Below are 21589 nucleotides of genomic sequence, written 5' to 3' on the forward strand. Positions count from 1 at the left end.
GAAGCAATGAATTATATTCATTTGGGTTGGTTAAGTATATATTTCAATTGGTTTTCTATATAAGTAATGGTTTATATGTGAATTATCTGTGCTATATTAGTTTGTATTACTCTCTACTACTTGATTTTGTTTATAACACAAATTGAATAAAGAATGTAGTTGCACAATAAGCTTGGCTCATAGCAGAAGTTCCTTAGCGTTGTTTAATTAGTATGATGGTTATTATTGCAGCCTTGTGAGAGGAGGGCGCGAGTTCGATTAATTGTTGTCACAAAAGTGATAAGAGAAGAATCTCCTTCCACACAGCCTACAAACATAAAGTTTGGGAACTGTGATAGTTTCTATTCAATATCGAGTTAAACAGAGCGAGTCAACCACAGGGTTGTGTTATTGGATATTGTGACTACGCGGAAGCTTGTTTATGTATCACAACCTCTTGGTGATGCGAGCTTGGTTGAATGTTTCATTCAAGGCTATTGTGCACGATATATGACATATGTTGGAGTTGATTCAAGATCATGAGGCATTGCAGTTATCGTTGGAGTTTGACTCCAATAAAATGAAGGCATAAGATCAATTGATAAAATTCCATGTGCATTTGCTAAATAAGTTGTTTCTTTAAGAAACAAGTTGCACGTCCTTTGATATTATGATGTGACCTAGAAGGACTGGATACCAGCTAATTTTTTTGTGGTCCAAGCTAAAAGTGGTCTTTATATTCATGGTGGCATTGTTTCATATTCTTTGAATTTGAGAGGAGTCTTCAAATAGTAATGGGATTATTCTTATTTTGAGTGGATTTCCCTTTTTATCACTGAGCACATTTAGTTTTGAGTACATTTTTGGTCATTTGTTGACTTGGGTTGTTTGAATAATGGAAAAAATTCATGGATTATTAGAGTTATTAAGCACTCTAATTATATCTATTGCTGATAACATAGTCAAAAGTAGCAAAGACTCTCTCTCTGACATTAAATCCTATCTACAATATGTAAAAGAAAAAATTTATTTTTTGCAGCTTGAATCTCAATTACAACAAGATGAGTTATAGGGTAGACATCATTCTAAGCTGATTTTTGTTAAAAACAATCCTGTGTTTTACTTTGAGATGGATTCCCATCAACGGAAAAAAACTAATCAGATCAATGAGGATGATACAATACCCAATACAAGAGTAGATTTGCATCCAGATGCAAAAATTCAACCTGCACTTCTCAAGTCCATCATCAGACCTTGGGAAGAGCTTGTCAGTAACAAGCACAAAACATGCCTCGGATATGACAATGAGGTGTCATTTCATATTCCAGGCTATTCCAAGCCCATTCAATTTCAAAGTGTTAGGTTTCTTCATGGTAGTTCGTCTTCAGTTTCAGACCTTGCTGCTATTCCAAAGCAACCACAGATTGTCAGATGCCAACATTGTAATCAAGTTTGCCATGTGAAAGATCATTGTTTTCATCTTCATCCGTCTGAGAATTGTGGTAAAAAAACTCATCACTCAAATAGATGCTTCAGTAACAAACCTCTTGCAATAACAAAGATTCACCTTGGATGGATAACTTCTTGGCAATGGGCTTCAGCAACTAAGAAGATATTTTAGTCATATGTCAGAATTTTTTCTAGAGTATTGAAAATTATTGCAGTTCAGTTTTCTTCATCTTATCACCTTGTATCTGATAGGGGGAATTGATGGTCATATACAAGCTTCAAAGCCACATCAAGTGAGCATAAGCCACAACTTGAACCTGTTGCCTAAGCCTACAACCAGAGAAAACCATACCCAGACTCAGGGGTGTATCTAGAGACAAAGAAATCCCTAAGCATGCCTTTGGTTGGTGACCTTCCTTAAACCATCGTAGGTTGAAGCCCTCCCTTTTTCCAGGTTGAAGGTCTTCTTCTTCAAAGCATTAAGGAGCACTTCCTCTAGCAGAATACTTTAGATTCTAGCCAGATTTGAAAGAGTTCCAGGAGTTGCACTAAGCGTTCTAGTGTTGGTGGTCATCCTTATACGACCATTGGTTGAGACCTCGAGTTCTCCCACCTTATACCTTCATTTGAGAGAGCACATTCAGCGTATTGTTGTCATGCATTATTGTATTATAATTCTCTTCTTGGAATCATATATACCCCTTCAGATTAAGGGGGGAATGTTGGACACCTAATCCGCTAAGGGTTATGGTGTTGAAGTTGAACAATCAAAGGGAGTCCAAGAGACCCTGGAATATGAATCTAATGGTCATAACAATGTATTATAAATGTATATCTTGTGAATAATAAATGCACGTCATGATTATCCTTCAGGTCCTATCTATTCCATGTATGTGTTTAACAGTTGGCATAGTCAATGTTAATGTACAAAAGGAATTTATGAAGTTGTGGTACAAAAAGAAGAAAATTACTTTGTAGGATATTTCCATTAGTAAATAGGTAGAGACCAAGGTGGCATCAAAAAAAGCTCTACAGGAACCAACACATCAGATGATGAGTCCTTGGTGGAAACAATAATGGAAGATAATATAGCATAGACACCAAAGCATGTACCACAAAAGGAACTAGACACCACTCAGGCACCATTGGTTGGTGAATTGAAGAAGGAAACACCATTAGTTACGACTTTTGCATATCACCACCCACACCACCCAACAAGACTTCAATAAACAAGACAACAACCAACAAGATGGCACCAGATTAAAAACAAGGACGGAGGCACCTGGAAGGTACACAGAGAGGCATGCCGATCTACCCACAACACATCAACACATGCGAACCACAAGAACTAGTTTCCATCTCAAGCGACCAAGGTGGCTGATAGACAGAGTGTTCGCCTTTCTATTGGATGGATGGATGCATGTGCATGGTACCAATGGACTACTCTTTTGAGTAGATCTTATTATTTATGTTTTCTCATGTTTCGAGGACGAAGCATGATTTAAGGGGGGTAGAATGTAGTATACCTAGGTGTGGATAATATAGGGTACATAGGGGGGTACCCAAGGGCATATTGTGATGTAAAAGGGGACCACAATTAGTTAGTTTAGTAAATAAATCCCATACGTGGTTACCCACATTAATGATGATTATAAGTGGTTGACCCTCATTGTAAAAAATGACTACAATAGTTAGTTTAGTTAAGGATGATAAATAAACATGCTAGAGTTAATAGATAAAGTGGTTAACTCACATTATGCAAGCGACCGCAAGTAGTTAGGGTTTGTTAGTGTTTTAGATCTTAGAAGATTATATATAGTTAAAGATGGGAAGGGAAGGGATGTAGCATATTGTTTTGTATTAAGAAGCACATGGCATGTGGAGTGTTCTCCTTCCTTAAGGGGTAATTGTATGGTGTTAGCCTACCTCAAAGGTTTTATATTAATAAAGAATGCAACTTTTATATTCTTGGACACATTTTTGCGTACTTTGTGTAATTTCTCTTGATTGGTTTTAATATATTTGCAGTTCTATGATAGGAGAACACTCCACAAGCCATGTGCTTGTCGATACAAAACAATATTTCACATCCCTTCCATTCCTATCTTAACTATATATAATCTTCTAAGATCTAAAACCCTAACAAACTCTAGCTACTTATGGTCCCTTGCATAATGTGGGTTAAACACTTTATTTATTAAGTCCGACTCATTTATTTATCATCCTTAACTAACCTAACTCATTGTGGTCTCCTTTTATAATAAGGATCAACCACCTTCAATCATCATCAATGCAGGTAACCACTTACAACATTTAGTTACTAAACTAACTAATTGTGGTCCCCTTTTACATCAAAATATGTACTTGGGTGCCCCCCTATGTACCCCATATTATCCACCCCTAGGTATACTACAAGTTTTGGTTTTGTCTTTTATAACATGGGTATCATCATGTTGTGTGTATTTGATATGGGGTAGTTATATTGCTAAGGTGGTTAAACATATTTTGATATTTGTTCAGTTTTGATTACTCTCTCTCTCTCTCTATGTTTTTTTTTTAGAAAATCAACCCACAAAAACAAATTCTCTAAGTGTTTTTTATCTCCACTCTATCCCTGCCTAAAATGAGTTTTGTAAAGTTTACACCTTGTTTACTTGGTATCAAGTGTGAATTCAATTGTTGGATTTTTTATAAAACTCCAAGCTCATACCACATCGTGTAGCACAAATAATCTCAACAAATATAAGCGTTTCTTTTTGCTAAAATCCCAACCTCCATGCCCTCAATCACGTAGCATTAATAGATTCAAAAAATCTCAGCTGAGTAACCAATTCAGGGACAAAAAACTAGGCAATCGAAGGAGAACTATGGCACTGAGGGTTTCGAATTAAAGTCTATGGCTTCCAGTCACATTATGGCGAAATTCTCGCTATCTTCACAATGGCGATCTCTTAACAATAGTCCATACATAGTAGAAGAGCACCCTGAGCGTCATCTCAGTTCACCAAATACGTCAAAAAATGAAGAAGGCGAGAGCTTGGTCTAGAAATGCCTACTTAAGAGCAGACGAGAAGCACTTGCCCTATATAAAGAAGTAAAATTAGTTAAATAATATACTCAAAACAAGTTTTAAAGTGCAGAAGAGTTAAATTACCACTTTAAGTTCAATTACTACACAAGTACATATAGAATATCATCCATGTTTTAAATCAATAATTTTTTTAAAGCATTTTTGAATATATAAATATATATTTTAAAGAAAATTTTATAGAATTCCTTTTAATATAAAATAGAGAACAATTTATGCACATATCATAATAGATTTAACCAAAAAACTATTAATTAAACTACCTTAGATCCATATCAACTCCTGATCTATCAAGCGTTGAGAGGGATTACATCTCTCAAGGTGCAAACCTCTTTTTTGAGTACAAAACATGAGGAAAGGTTTATGCTTTGAGAGATTTGAGCCCTCATAGAGCTTGATAGATCTAGATTTGAGATGGATATAGGTTGGTATTTAAATTTAGTTAATAAACATATAAAACTAATACTTATTATAAACTCTTTTTCGAAGTGTGTCCCCCATCTCTCTCTATATAAATATAAAATGAATGTTATTCATATTAGATTAACAAAATTAAATTAAAAGAATTACAAAACATGTCAAAGAAATGATCTGAACTTAAACAAGAACACAAAAAATTACATATATAACCATAAATACAGAGATGTGGCGGAAATAACACTTCATTTCATTAATGTCAAATATTGAAACATGCTTACAAACAAAAAGGAAATAAAACTAGCTCAGGCGATGGTAGTTTATCTCTGAGGAGAGATGTAGTGGCTACATGCCTTTGAACTATGTTACAATGAGGATCAAAGGCCTATTTATTATTAAGAAGCAATGGAAAACCCTAAACATCCAAAAACCTAACCCTAGGAGACGAAGCGACAAAACTATGGGCCCAGTTTAGGTAAATTGGTACATCAACTTCCCAGGGTCGTAACTTCGGCATACGATCTTCATTTGACACGCACAATACCTCGTTAGAAAGATCTATCCGAGGAATAAAACTTGTTAGTGGAAAACAATAATTGAAAACTCCTGTTTTCCTTCGGTTTCCCAAAAAACGTCATTTAGGGCCTCAAAATGGCTCCGGAAGTTCAAGACCCGAAAAACTGCCAAAAATAGTAAACTGTGCTACAATTAAGGAAATTGAAAAACTGAAAGAGACAGTGGTGGGGGTCCAGGTGGAATAGGAGGGTGGCCAAAATAATCCACCTAGATCATTTCTTCCCCCTTAGGAAGCAATGGTCCCCATTGCATTGAGTGCCTCTGTGAGATGGGGAAACTTCTGCCGAACTTGGTCCCTGTTGAGCCACTTGCCTTGGTGCAGGAATTGGCCAACTTTGACAACTTGATATAGTTGGATCTTTTGCTAGCAAGTGTTATTGATATATGTGTCCATGATCCGATCAGTTGTGGCATGTTCCATGTAGTCTGGGTTTAGCTTTGTTGGTGTGAGTTGTTCTGCAATGCCGGATGTGTCTAGCAATGGTGGAAAGTATGGACGAAGATGGTCTACATTGAACACTAGGTGCAGACCAAGGAAAGGTGGAATTTTGAGCTTGAAGGCATTGTCCCATACATCCTTGGTGATAGTGTATGACCCATATCAGAGTGGGAGAAGCTTGTGGTGGGGTCCAACTAGGCGCTCCTTCTACAAATGTAGCTAAACTTTGTTGCCCACCTAGAGCTTGTGAAAAACTCGATGCTGATCATGGTTTTGTTTTTACTTAGCATTAGCTTTGTCCAATATATCATGGAACTACTCGCGGATGTGTTGAATGCACTCAATGAAGTTGTTAGCCTTGTCCATGTCGGACTGGACATGAGCTGAATCTGCCTGAGTGGATGCAAATGGTATGGCCACATCAACGGGACATAATGGCTGAAATCCCAACCCTACCTGAAAGGATCTATGGCCTGTTGAGCTATAGAGAGCTATGTTGTAGCTGTGTTGGACATAGGGGATTATTTCATCCCATGTGTGTGTATGCTTCGAATTGTACATGTGCAGACTGTGTACAATCATCCTGTTGACAACCTCTGTTTGGCCATTAGTTTGGGGGTGGAAAGTTGTGGACTTAGCAAGTTTTGGATTTAACATTGACCAAAGACGACCAAAATGCACTTAGGAATCTGCTGTCCCGATCCGAGACAATGGACTGTGGGATCCCAAAGTGTACCCACACTCTCTCAAAAAAGAGCTTATTAGTGGCCTCTGCTGGGATACTCTTCTTGCAGGCCGCCATAATGGCCATCTTAGAGAATTTTTCGATGACCAAAAAAACACAGTTGTTGCCATGCTTAGTAGAAGGAAGGCCTGACATGCAAACCATGGAGATGGATTCCCATGGTCGACTAGGAGTAAGTAGAGGAGTATATATGCCTTGCTGCTTGATGGTTGGTTTGGAAATGGCACAGGAAATGCATGATCGAATGTACTTCCCAACATCCCAGCGAAGGTTCAACCAATAAAAATACTTCTGTAGTACTGCCACTATTTTTTGTACTCCGAAATGTCCAGCGACCCAACTGTAGTGCGCCTCCCAAATCATCTTGGGATGCTCGCTTAAAGGAACACAAATGTGTCCTAGGTGGCATAACAGTGCATCCTGGAGGTGAAAATTTGGAACTTTCTTACATTCCAGGAGTGTCTGGTATGTGCTGCCGAATTCTGGATCACTCTTGTAAAGATGCAGCCACACTGAAGTCTCATGCCCATAGGAGTCGAGCACAATGATAAGCGCCATGACTGGTGGTCGGCTAAGGCAGTCTGCAACATTATTGGTGTTGCCCTTCTTGTACTTAATGCTCAAATGGAACTGTTGAAGGTATGTAGACCATTTCTGGTGGATATTGTTCTGCAACTTCCCTTGTATCTGCTTGAACTACAGGGGTCGGTGGTTTGTGTGGATGACCATTTCCTTCTGTAGAATGTAATGCTTCCATTGAGGGCAGACATGCACAATGGAATACATTTCTTTGTCATAGGTGGGACACTTCTGGACTATGTCTGAAAATGTTTCACTATGGTAAGCCACTGGATGCCCCTGCTGAGTAAGAACTACACCAATAGCATAGTCAGAGGAATCTGTCTCAATCTCAAATGGTTGCTTTAGGTCTAGTAATGTGAGCATTGATGCAGAGCAGAGGTGATGCTTAAAATAGGAAAATGCATTTTTTTGGGTTTCAGAGTGAAAGAACTTTGCTTCTGCTCTGCCCTTGGTGACTTGACTTAAAGGTGAAGTGATATGAGAGAAACCCAACACGAACTTGCAGTAGAAATTGGCAAGACCCAAAAATTTGCATAGCTCTGTTAGAGTGGTTGGGGCTGGCCAATCCCGAATGACTTGTATCTTGGCTAGGTCCACATGCACACCCTTCTCATCAATGATATACCCCAAATATTGAACCTAGGTCACACCAAAAGTGCATTTCTCCAAATTGGCACACAACTTGTGTTTTCGCAGGGTTTGGAGGACCTGTCAAATATGGTGGAGGTTCTCTTCCCAACTCTAGATGAAGATCAAGATGTCATCTAGATACACCACCACAAATGCATTGGTCAAGGGTCGCAAGATTCCGTCCATTAATCTCATGAAGTTTGCGGAGGCATTCGTCAACTCGAAAGGCATGACCAACCATTCGAAAATGCCCTCCTTGGATTTGAAGTCATTCTTCCACACATTGGAGGGTTCAATAGGCACCTGGTGATAAGCAGACTTCAAATTGATCTTGTTGAAATATTTGGCTCCCTTGAGCTGGTCCAGAAGGTCATCAATCCATGGGAGTAGGTACCTACTCCGTACAATGAACTTTCTCAGCGCCCGATAGTCAATACAAAGTCTCCAGATCCCATCCTTCTTCTGGACCAATACAACCGGGCTCCCACACCGTGATGAGCTTGGCATGATGTGCCATTTTTGCAACAAATCTTAAATCTTCCTGTTGATCTCATCGTTCTCCAGAACAGAGCGTTGATAGATTGGTCCATTAGGTAGAGGCGTGCCCGGGGTTTGATCGATGGTGTGCTTGACCTGACAGTGCAGAGGCACCCTCGTAGGTGAGGAGAAAATGTCCCAATACTCCTCCATGACCTTGTTCATTTGCTGCTACTATGGGGAGGAGCCCTATCTAGAATTCGTGGCCATAATCTTCTTCTTGCCCTGAGGGCGAATTATAAGGAAAACAAATTTCTTGGTTTGTGAAATTATCTTACTACATTTCTTTGTAGTGATCAAAGAGATGGCGGTAGGCAAGGCTACCTCCGGTATCTTATACAACTTATTTCCCAAAGTAATAATCACAGAGCAAGGTATAGAATCATATACAACATGTCGCTTCCACAAGTATGGTTTTCCTAATAATATATCACAAACTTCAAGAGGGGCAACATCACACAATACCTCATTCGTGAAGGGCTCGATGTTGTAGGGAAGGCAACACTGTTGGCTGACGCGAAGATCTCGCCCTTGGTGAAGCCAACCGATGGTGTACGACTGTAGATGTGATGTAGTTGGTAGGCCACGCTGCTTCACGACCTCTGTTGAAATGAGTTTCTTTTGGCTCCCAATGTTGAAAATGAACTGCAGCGGAGAACCCTTCAACCACATCTGTGAGTGGAAGAGTCACCCCCTCCTCTAGACCTTCAGGCTCATTCTTTTGGATTTTGGTGGTGGCCACGGTGGCATTGGGCTCCACATCAATGATCTGCTTCCCTTTTTCATTTCCCTTGTCGGGTTCTGACTAAGAGTCAAAACATTTGTATGATTCAGAAGCCTTCTGCTCGGCCACCAGTGATTGCTTGGCCCGACACTCACTCGTGTTGTGAGTGGAGCTCTTATGGAACTCAATCCATTTTCCTGTGTCCTTCTTTGTCTTCGTGGTGTTGTTCTTTGCTTGCGGCTTTGGCGGGTTGTCCTGGGTCTCCCCGCCTTGGCTTTGTCCTTTTCTCTACGGTTTGGGGGTGCCTTTCCCTTGCTTCAGATTCACAGATCCAAAGTATTGCTTCTTCTGTTTAAACTTCTGCTCAATCTTGACAACGTATCGGTACGACGTGCCAAGCGAGGATATGTCCAGGAACTCCATCTCATCCTGGATGTACCTGTGGAGGCATCCACGATACTTGAGCGCCAAATGTCGCTAAGAATCCTTGATACCCAACTTCGTGTGAAGTGTATGAAAAACATTGGTAAACTTTGGCACATCTTGGTCCCTTCCCTGCCGCATCGTGGTCCACTTTATGCATTTATTCTCATAGCCCCCGATAGGGTAGTACTACTCCTTGATGACGTCCCAGAACTAATTTCAAGTTGGTGTGGCTAAAAATAGTGAGGGTGTACTTTCGTCCTTCTTCTCGTAGTAGGTTTCCCACCAATCCTTGACATGGGGGCAACTTTAAGAAGTGCAAAAGTAATCTTTTCCCGACTCGAAAAATCATGAACATAAAAATATCCTTTTAGAAAATTTAACCATTTATCTACAATGTCTGCATCTATATGACCTTCAAATATGGAGATGTTAAATTTAAATTGTACCTTAAAGGGTGTGGTGCTTCCAGAGTAGTTGCTGGAAGGAGATATGTTGCCTTTGGGTAGCCGCTGAAGGATCTGAGCAAAGTTGTCCATCATCGCGTTCCTTTATCACTCTAGGGCTTCTTCGAGCAAGATTTTGAAAGGATCTCATGCCCCCTTATCTTTCTTCTTTTATGCCATGGGAGGTCGTAGGGATTTGCGAGGCTGGTCTTGCAAAGGTTCGACCAATTCGAGCCCTAAATCCTTATATCCCAACCTCGTTGGGGACATGCAAAGAAAAACAGAGAAAGAGTAGACCACTCTAATACCATTGATCTGAACTTAAACATGAACACAACAAATTACAGATATAACCATAAATATAGAGATGCAACAGAAATAACACTTCATTTCATTAATGTCAAATACTGAAACATGCTTACAAATAGAAAGGAAATAAAACTAGCTCGGGCGATGGTAGCTTATCTCTGAGGAGAGATGTGGCGGCTACATGCCTCTGAACTATCTTACAATGAGGCTCGAAGGCCTATTTATTATTGAGAAACAATGGAAAACCCTAAACATCCAAAAATCTAACCCTAGTAGATGAAGTGCCAAAATTATGGGCCCCGTTTGGGTAAATTGGTACATCAACTTCCCAGGGTTGTAACTTTGGCATATGATCTTCGTTTGACGTGCATAATACCTCGTTAGAAATATCTATCCGATGACTACAATTGTCGAGTGAAAAAAATCTATCAAAGACCCATGTTTTCCTTGGTTTTCCCAAAATGCGTCGTTTAGAGCCTCAAAATAGCTCCAGAAGTTTAGGACCCGAAAAATTGCCAATAATAGTAAACTATGCTACAATTAAGGAAACTAAAAAACTGCCAATAATAGTAAACTATGCTACAATTAAGGAAACTGAAAAACTGAAAGAGACAATGGTGGGGGTCTAGGTGGAATAGGTGGGTGGCCACCAACATCCACTTGGATCAAGAAATTTTCCAACTTCACATATATATTATCATGGTTTAATAAAATTAAAAATAAGAATTTATTATTATTATTATTATTATTTTTGGCTAGAGAAAAACCATAATTTCTTTCATATAATATGATTGAAAGTTACATTGTGCATATACACATCATGTGTGTATTCTTTAACCAAGCCGTAAGAAACAATTGTGAGAGCTCGCGAAACAAATAGGTGAGCCCAAAAAATATTTGACATCACTATTAAGACAAAAAAGATATAAACAACATATACTAATAATTACAGTTCAAGGAGTGGCAAAATTGTCTTGCCCAAAAAAACCATAAAGATACTAGCAATAAAAGTTATATTCAAAGAGATAAAAAACAAAACAAAGAAGAGACCGAGGATTTAATTTCAAAAAGAGATTATTTTGTTGTTGAAAGAAGTTGAGCATCCCTATATGGTCGCTGAAAGAACTCGAAGACCTGTCTATTGACTTGTTCTGTTATACCCCATAGTCCTTTTCCATATTTAGGCCTTCTTTTGAAAGACTCTCGGTTGATCAGTTCCTTTCCTTGTAAATATAAATATGAGATCAAGATAAAGAGGAGAAAGAACCAATAATCCTCATGATTTCCTTCATGATAGGCAATAGAATTACATTCCTACAAGTGTGATTTTTGTTGAGCCAATGTATAGTGAGCATGGAGTCCCAAAAAACATGAATTTGTGTACATCCCTTCTCTTGATAAAATAGCAATAAATGTTTGCAAGCCAAGAATTTCACATGTCTATTTTCCCCTTTTCCAAAACCCATTTTGACTTGATCTTTGTGATCTTCAGAGAGACATAGGATGAACCCACCTCCACTCTGCAGGTCGTTATTGATTGAAGCACTGTCGAAATAGGCCCACGACCTTGATTGATCTATGATTTCTGAATTGATCACTCTCGCAGGGGTTGGGCCTTTTTCCCATGGTAAGTGACTTAATATGGCCAATGCTTCAGCTGTAGTATGCATAGGAACCGAGATCTTATCTTGGAATATTGCCATGTTTTTTGGCTAGCCACACCCCTCAACATGCGATTAAGGGAAGAGATTAGACAACACAATTGTTGGGGTTGGCTCTCCATGCCTTCTAGGATACCTCCAAGTCCTCATTATCGCAAGGGTCTCCGTGACCCGAAACATTTCTGCATTCTTTCCACACCTGTTGATAGAAAGGACATGACTTGAACAAATGCATGGCAATTTCCTCATTATTTTTATATAAAGAGCACCAGCCGGACCTAATCATAAATCTTCTTTGTAGAACATCCCAAGTGGGAACCTTCTTCGTCATAAGACACCACATTAGCAATTTAGATTTTGCGGGACATTTTGCCTTCCATACCACTTTCCACCACCATTTTTGATCGCCTACAACTTTTCCAACCAATAGGGAAATGCAGCCAAGCTTAGGATTATATGATCCAAAAGGGAAAATGCTCCAAATAAGTTCATTAGGTCAATCTGTGATTCTAATATGTCCATCAGGGAGGGATTTCTGCTAGGAATCCTGGTATTCCCCTTCTAAGCCCAACTCTTCTGCAGTAAGCCACCCCAGTCTTCATATTGTTGAATTAGCGGGACTGGCAATCTAAGCAAGTTTGGTGTAACCTTTGTCTCTTAGCATAGCAGTTAGAGGAAGAGGCAACATGTGACTCTGACCACTACCGAGCCATGGATCAAGACCAAGTCTCACTCTATCACTTGTGCTAATCTGACATGCTACATTGTTTGTTTCCTATGGTGTCGAAAGAATTGATAACCTTCAATATAACTAAAAAGAAATATTTCTATATATAAATATGTAAAAATGATATAAATATATAAATAATATTATTAAAAATCAATACAAATTTATTTTAGCTCTAAAATCTATCAAATAATAAAAAAACAAATTTTTTATATATTTTTTTCAAATTTTACACTAAAAAAATGGCTAAACACTTATTAACTTAAATTTAAAATAAATAATTACTGATTTAAACTTAATAGCATCCCAACATTTTCTTATCTTATATGTCTTTATTAAATTTAAACACAAAAGTCAAGAACCTTAACTTTCCTATCTTATGTCTTTATTAAATTTAAACATAAAACTCAATAAACCCATTATCCTGGATATAGAGCTCAAGAACCTAAACTTTCCTGTCCAACTTTATTATCTGGACTCTGTTCCAGATATATTTATAATATGTTCATTTCATCGATGTCCATAAATTTCCCGTCCAGCTTTATTACGTGGACTCGGTGTTCTATATATACTCACGGCATGTTCATTTCATCGATGTTCATAATATGGTATGGCATTCATGGAATTATTCACATCGAGGTGAGAGTGAGCAGAAATATTCCCAATTCAAACATTGAAAACAAGAGATTCAAGCAAATTCAAAGATATGCTCCTCCAACTAGGTGCTTTGTTACTTGCACTTCTGGTAATACGCAACAACCAACTTTATACAATTCATTGCCAACATTTCAAAATATTCATTCCATAGTGCCACATGCAGCTACTATTTTTCAGCACAACCTCTGCAAGAGAAAATGGAACTCCATTTCTGGAAAAATACACTCTTACAACTGAGCTTAAGGATTCAGGTACATTTCTTATAACTTCTAAATCCTATTCGTTTATACGAATCCAACCCAGAAAATAGCTTATTCAGCTTGATATTTGAAAATATAGAAAGTTACAAACTCTATGTCTGATGAATTAGCGGGCTTTGTGTGGCCGGGAACTGTGAGGACAATTTCCATTGAAGGAGATTCGTCAACCTGCAAACTTATGTGCAATATATATCTCGATAATCAAAAAAAGGGAAGTTTGACTAATACAACGTACGAGATACAGTCAGAGATAGCATTCACTGGTTTAGGGCCAGGCCAGTACACAATATCTGCTAAATGCAGAGCAGCCGCTAAAGCATATTGCATTATAGGTTCGCAAGATATATTTTCACTATTCCTTGCTCTGGCTAAGTAATCGCGGTTTAGAATTTGTTTATTTGTAGGAATTTAATTAGAATTTGTCCATTAGGCTTTTAATGAGAGTGACTTTATTTACAGGTTCTAATTGGCTCTTGCTTATTCTCCAGCTTTAATTTAGGATCTGTTTATATTTAGGGTTTTAACCAGCAAAATTTTCGAAGGAATTTCGCTAGCCTTATATTTAAAGGTGAAATGCATTCTGTACAGAGCCCGGGAGTCTGGACTTCGAGGTCGAAGATGAATATTCACAAAGAATGTTCGACAACATTAATCTCGGAACTCTTCATGTGAGAGTGGAGGAGAAAGAAGTAGCGGCTGCTCGAGGTAGCTCTGTGTTACCGGCAGTTATTATGATAACTATCTTACAGGCAATCGGACTCTTTGTCATCTCCGAAGCAGTGAAAAGGAAAATGGCACATTCTTGAATTTGAGATTAATAACCATATTTTTTTGTCAAATTGAAACAAAAAGGTTTCAATTCTGTAGATAATTCACCTTTAGGATGTTTATCCTTGGTAACTAGAATCTTCATGCTTCTGAAAATCGTCTAGGGTTTTGTTATGGAAATTGAAATGTCCCTTAGCTTGGGACTTGAGCATATGTGATATTTTACTGATGGTCCGTAATGCAACTTTAAATTGTAAATAAACTACGGTCAGTTCCCATTGCTCGTTAACCTTTTTCTTCGAAGTTTACTAAATCAATCTACGGGTTAAACTTGTTTTGCATTATCAGATCTCAGTAACTACACTAAAATGAATTTTCAGATTCTTTTTCTCAAGAAAATCCTCCATAAATGCGCAGTAACCTTGGCAAAGTTGGTTTCGTTAATCCACTGGACTAAATTTTCTGAAATTATCAAAAACTGCGAATTAAATTAAAAATACCAAATTAAATGGACTAAAACAACCAAATAAAAGCTGGTTGATTAGAAAGCTGGAATAGAGAGGAACTTTGACAGATCCCAGTGGATGAATTATCACCAGTGATCTTTAGGGACTGACTGAAAAGAAACGTCTAGGAGAAAAAACATCTGGATGAATTGAAATGTTTGTCATTCATATTTAATTAAGTTCCTTAATCCAAAATGTTTTGATAAATGAACAAGGAGAATGAATCATATTTTATCTAAAATCCGCCAGTGATCGAGGATGTTTTGTTTGGATGGATTGAAATGCTTGTCATTTATGTTGAATTAAGTTCCTTGATCCAAAACAGTTGAATTAAGGAACAAGGAAAACGAATCTATCATTTTACATGACGAGAGGAATTTTATCAAAACAGTTGGATTAAGGAACCAGGCAAATGAAGCATCTTTCATATGAATCCCACAACCGGTGACTGACAGAAAGAAATTTGACGATAAAAGAAGTTTGAATGGTAAGGAACAAGGCAAACGAATCTATCATTTTACATGACGAGAGGAATTTTATCAAAACAGTTGGATGAAGGAACCAGGCAAACGGATCATCTTTCATATGAATCCCACAACCGGTGACTGACAGAAAGAAATTTGACGATAAAAGAAGTTTGAATGGATTGTAACTGTTTGGCATGAATGGATTGAATCTGTTTTTTTTAATAAACTTAGTTGAAAGATTAATTAATATCATAAAAATGTCTATAACCCAAATTAAAGCATACGAAAGATCGATTGTTCCTTTTAAATTCCAAAATGAGGAATTTTAACAAAACTACAACTTGTAGTCAAAGACATTTGATTTTACCTTTCACAGAAATTAACAGATTTCTGTGTTAGACCAGTAGCCACTAGAACAAAATTGATCAAAATTTAACAAAAAAGTGTAAGATGGCCTAATTTTGATTAAAATCTGTAACTCTTTATTCCTTTTTCTTTGAAAGTTCGCGGCAGACTTGTGTAAAATATTTTACAGACTGTTGCCTTAATTTCAATATTAACCCAGTGAAAATTATTACGGTAATTTATTTGGAGATAAATGTCAGCTTAAAGAGGCCTTAATCCAACCAAAGCTTTGCAATAGACCTCCAGAGATTGGACCAAAGTTCACAAGGCTTGACTGTCTGTAACCGGCATTTTGTCAGGATTTGATAACCAGACAGCTTCTGCTTGTTTTTCACATGCAAAACTCTGTGACAGGTATTTTAACCATAAAATCCCATACATGCTTTTGATGTTTCAATACTGTATTGTAATCTAATTTGCAAGGGTTTTTGGGAATATTAGCTTCCACGTTTTAATTACAAAATTTTGGTACTTTTTATCCTTCCAAGGAATTAAAATGTGTTATGATGTGGCCAATCAACAATCCCCATTGTGATGCACCTTATATAAAATTAACTAGGCAGATTGTGGCAAGATATATCATTTAAAAATTTATTCCCGTTTTTAACATCATTTTTTTAATTGAAATTGAGAAATATTATATTAAAAAAGCTATAGCATAATTAGACAAGGAACATACAAGTAATACTGTCCTAAAATTTCATACAAGATTAGCAGCTCTCTTAAGCCACATAAGAGTTTTTGCAAAGGTTCATAGTAATTACATCTCAGCTATAGTTACAGTTGTACTGCTTAAAAAAACACCTAATATCTTAATTGCTATGGTGGCTGTTAACTGCCTCTGCTCTATACTGGAAGGAAGAGACTTCTGTTGTCCTATGCCTATGTCTTCTAACATTTGATGCACTTGTTTCCTCCTTAAGAACTGCTTGTACATTTTTCAGAAGAAAAAAACGATGCTTTCAATCATAAATTATGAGAAAGTTTACATATTCATGTTTCTATTTCCATCAACATACCACACAGAAGTATAGCCTATGATACCATCCCTATTACAGATCCAAAATGTCCGAGGCCTGACATAGATTTTTGACGCCTCTAACAGAAGAGGAGATACCAAAATACAGATTAAAACATTACATTAAACTCTTACAAATAAAAACCAAATCTGATTACTCACATAAAATATACAGAAACGCAACTAAAAGAAAAGTTGTTTCCCCTAGAAGAAAGAAAGCTGCTCTTGCCATTAAACTCCTGCAAAATTCAAAAATGTTCCTCCAAATATGTTCTTTCCTTGTCATCTTGTGAGTTTGTGTTTTCAAATCATGTTCCCTGTATATCCATAATACTGTTATAGTGTTTTCCTGGATAAGAAACCTTAATTAAAAATGACACTGTCAACCTTGATCCTTATGTTATTTTCAAAGATGGCGTAATGGATCATACCTGGAAGGACCTTAAGTCCTCTCTTGGATAGGAGGTCGGTAGTCATATTTTGCTCTCTGTAGATGTGTTCAAAATTAATGTTCTGAAATGATTTAATCAAATCTCTTATTTGATCCATCCAATTAGTTAAAATAGGTGGTTTGAATTTGTTGTGCTCTCTTACCAAGTCGTTGACCCCCTTTGCATCGTCGTATATTTGAATATTTACCAGCCCTATCCACTTTGCAGCTTTCAAAATCCCCCATAACCCTATCACCTCAGCTTGGTTGTTGGTCCCCTCACCTCCTTCCACCATAAATGATAGAAAGTGCCAGGTTTCATGACCAAGAAAGCACCACAACCACACTTTTGATGTCTGCTAGCTCCATCAAAAAACCCAACAGGGTACCTTCCCCAGATGTCTCTAAACCTTACCTGTCTTCTTTTAACCTTCTCCTTTATCGGTCCCTTTTCATTGAAGAAAGAGACATATTTTATGATGACAATTCTAACACAAACAATCTTTTCTTGGAAGATAGCATAATTTCTTGATTTCCATATTGACCATATAATATATAGAGGTAGGAATCGAGAAGCTTTGTGCTTTTGATACCAGAATTGATGCATCCTAACACTGAATGAGCCACAAAACATACCTTTATGTTGAAAGAGTTAAGTACCCCTTCCCAAACCACCTTCAAGTAGGAATAGTGTAGGAACAAGTGTTTTGCGGTCTCTAGTCCTCCCTAACAAAAGATACACACCCTTGGCCCAATAAATCCCCTCTTCTGCAGGTTGTTCCAGGTCAAAACACGATCATGTAATACCAACCATCCAAAACATTTCAGTTTATTTGGAATGTCCCCTCTCCAAGTAACTCGAAACCAATTAAATTGTTCATATTTCTCACCAGCAAATGGAAAACTTCTGTATATGCCTTTTACCTCTGGATTATCCTTTTTCTTTGTGCCTCCCCAAGAAATCACGTCCTTCCCTGGCTGTATGCCAATTCCATCATCCCTTAAATGCATGATGTATTTCTCCCATTCCATTGAAAATCCGCCCTCGAGTCTTAATTCCTTCGCTGTTATCCATCTTTGTTCTAAAGTGGGATTATCTTGTTCTATGTTGCACTGTTGGAGGGAGAAATATCCCTTACTGTGAATAAACTCAATTAGTTGTGAAGATAAGAATGGTGTCCCAACATTCCCAACATCGCATCCAGGCCTACTGCAATTAAAGACCCATCCCTTACTTCCCATCTAGAAAATGTCATCAACCAGATAATTTGTTTCATCATACCATTCCATATAGTCGAAGAGATAGAAGGCCTTCTAGCCCCTCCCCTGATCCATTCAACCAACGACTGCTCATACATATATTTACCTCTAATGACATCATGCCATAGGCCCAGCCCGTTTAATGCACACCACATGTTTTTAATAACAAGGGATTTATTAAAGTTCTCCAACTCCATAAATCCCCACCCTCCTTCTATCGGTCGTGCAAGCATGGACCAACTAGCTAGGTGGAACTTACCCTCAAGCTTGCTACCAGACCATAATAATTTTGCCATGATAGACTTAATCCTTTGAGAGATCGCCCCAGGCAACATGAATAGTTGCATCCAGAAAATAGAGATATGTTGCAATACTGATTTGATCAGAATCATCCTCCCGCTGAGAGAAAGTCTTTTGTGCATCCAACCCACCAATTTTTTCTCCAATTTTGTAACCAACCATTCCAAGTCATCGATCCCATAACTGTTCATTTTGAGTCTAAAACCAAAATACTTAATTCCCAACTCTAATTTCTGACATTTAATATCGAAAAGAAGACAGATCTCTCTTATAACTTTTTCCTCCACCTTTCAAAAAACCAGTAAGAATTTCTCCTTACTCATCAAGAGGCCTAACACCTTCAAGAAAGCATCTAGTGCATGTGAAATGTTAGTCCATTCCCCAACGGATTTCCAACCACCAAACAACAAATCATCGACAAAACACAGATGTGTCACCGCTTGCTTTCTCGACAAATTTAACCCCTTAATCATCCCCTTATTCCACATTTCCTGCATCTTCAGGCTTAAGCAGTCGATAACCAGCAAAAAAAGTAAAGGGGATAGCGCACACCCCTGCCTCAAACCCCTGTACGCCCTGAATAATTTAGTTGGCCAACCATTGATAATAACCACGAAATTGGAAGTCTTGATGCAAGCCATGATCCATTTGGAGTTGAACGAAGATAGACCAGTTTTAATCAACACCAAATACAAAAACTCCCAATCCACGTTATCATACGCTTTAATCAGATCCACCTTCATCAAACATGTGTTTCCATGCTTGGTTTTAATCAAGTGCATCATTTCCTAAGTAATAGCTATAGGATCCTATATTTGTCACCCCTCTAGGAAACCAAATTGTTCCATTGTTATAAATTTGGAGAGGAATGGTTTAATCCTTCCTGCAATAAGTTTAGAAATTAATTTGTATACAGAGTTACAGAGGGAGATAGGGCGATAGTTGCCGAAATTTCATGGACCTTCTTTTTTAGCTATTAATGCTATGAACGACGCGTTAATGGCCCCCGAGATAAAACCATTGACTCAAGAATCCTCCGCAACAACAAGAAGGTCTGGAATCACTAGCTTCAAGAAATGTTGGAACAAGTCCATGCCCTAGCTATTTGGACCTGGGCTTTTTTCCTTAGCACATACTACTAATACCTCCAACAATTCCCCCTCAGTAATTGGATTCCCAACTATCTCGTTATCCTCCCCTAAAAACAACTCCGGTACCAGACCTATAAACTCCTTCTGGACAAGAAAATCATGTGTCTCTTCCCCATAAAAATATCTGAAATATTTTACTGCTTCCTTTTCCATTCCATGCTAATTCGAAATTTTATTCCCATCGCTGTCCCATATCTTCCCGATAGAATTCTCCTTCCACCTTATATTCATGAAATCATGAAAATAACTAGAATTATTGTCCCTGGCTGTTGGCTTTGTGGGCCCTGACCTAGGTTCAACGTTAGTTAGCCAAACAAATCGCTACATTACTGGCCCTTTCAGCATCAGCCCGTAGAGCGTGGATCGAAGTCTCAACCAAAGCAATATGGGGGGATGTTGGAACCAATTTTCCGCACCCTGAGATGGTCATGATGTCAGTTTATACCCTCTGCCCCTACTTTCACGCAGGTCGCTAAGCCTTAGGGCTCTATTAGTCTACCCTTTATTCCACCCTTCAGTACCTCCGCAAAGGTGTACGATTGACCTTCGCGCAGCCCTAACCCGTGGTCCAGGTACTTTCGCGCAGTTATGACAATGTATTGTATAGGTTCCCAAGTTATCCCAAGTGTTTTACTTATCTTACTAATCAATCACAGTTAGCGCTGCATAAACTGATATCCTTACTTGCATTCAATTAACCAATACAATCACATATATTCGCACATCAAATAAACATTGTAAATTAAACCCAAAACGTAATATAATCAGATGCATTAACAGGAACTAAATACATAGTAATTGCAAAATACTTCTCTTTATTGATATCTTTCAGTTTAATACAGACTCTATCCACCCTGTGCACACCACTGCAAGGATCCGCGCACTCAGTTGCAGACTTCTACCCTAGGCCTCTACGCACTCAATTGCAGAGCCTATACCTACGCTAAGACTTGAGAACACTTAGACTTCTCTACTCTACTTCGCTACTTTCTTCCTTTTCTTTTTCTTTCTCTAACTACATAGAGCTTACTTACTTAGATCCTTTTTATACACCCATGGTTCGCAGAACATGGGTGGATCTTTACAGCTGCCTTTACACATTACAAAATAAGGGTGGACAACCCTTTATGACTCTTGACACTTTCGTGCTCCGCAACCACAAAATGTGGAGACTTTACAATTTTATTACAAAATTGTCGCAAAACATGGGCTTTTAGCCCTAAAATTGTCCTTGGGGGAACTCGTTCCCAACAGGCCCCCAACACAAACATGGTGACTTGCCCTCGAGTCACTCTGCAGGCATAGAGATCTTGGTGCAAAGACCTCCCAGCTTGACCTGTATGATTGCCACTTCGACAATGCACTGTGCGGCCGCCTGCTTCACTTCTTCAACCAACTGCTCTATCGATGGTCCTGAATTATCAGCCTGAAGCTTCTACTGAGTTTCTTGTAGATTAGCAAGCTTGCCTTCAATGGAGGCCGTGATCGAATAATCTTCGTCCAACCAGGGATTCAAATGCACCTTCAACACTACCTCTTTGTGCTGCGCTACATCGACCTGTTCCTTCAATGCTTTGGCCTCCTGCAGCATCGCCAGTCTACGTGTGAGAGTCATGGTCCGCTCTGTACCTTTTA

The 21589-nt window shown here is 38.3% G+C and overlaps 1 protein-coding gene across 1 annotated transcript in view; it reads left to right on the top strand.

The window, feature by feature from the left end:
• LOC149151007 (uncharacterized) overlaps positions 1 to 14455 on the top strand; it is a 29732-nt gene extending 15277 nt beyond the window's left edge. The window contains exons 2-3 of the mRNA XM_089443027.1: positions 13729 to 13981; positions 14238 to 14455. Coding sequence (XP_089299153.1) covers positions 13729 to 13981; positions 14238 to 14455 — 471 coding nt within the window. The remainder of the gene's footprint in view (positions 1 to 13728; positions 13982 to 14237) is intronic.
• The last annotated feature ends 7134 nt before the right edge of the window (positions 14456 to 21589 follow it).

Source organism: Pinus tabuliformis, chromosome 9 (assembly GCF_031772625.1).
Source record: "Pinus tabuliformis cultivar Carrire ecotype Pingquan chromosome 9, CPIR1, whole genome shotgun sequence".
Taxonomy (NCBI): Eukaryota; Viridiplantae; Streptophyta; class Pinopsida; order Pinales; family Pinaceae; genus Pinus; species Pinus tabuliformis.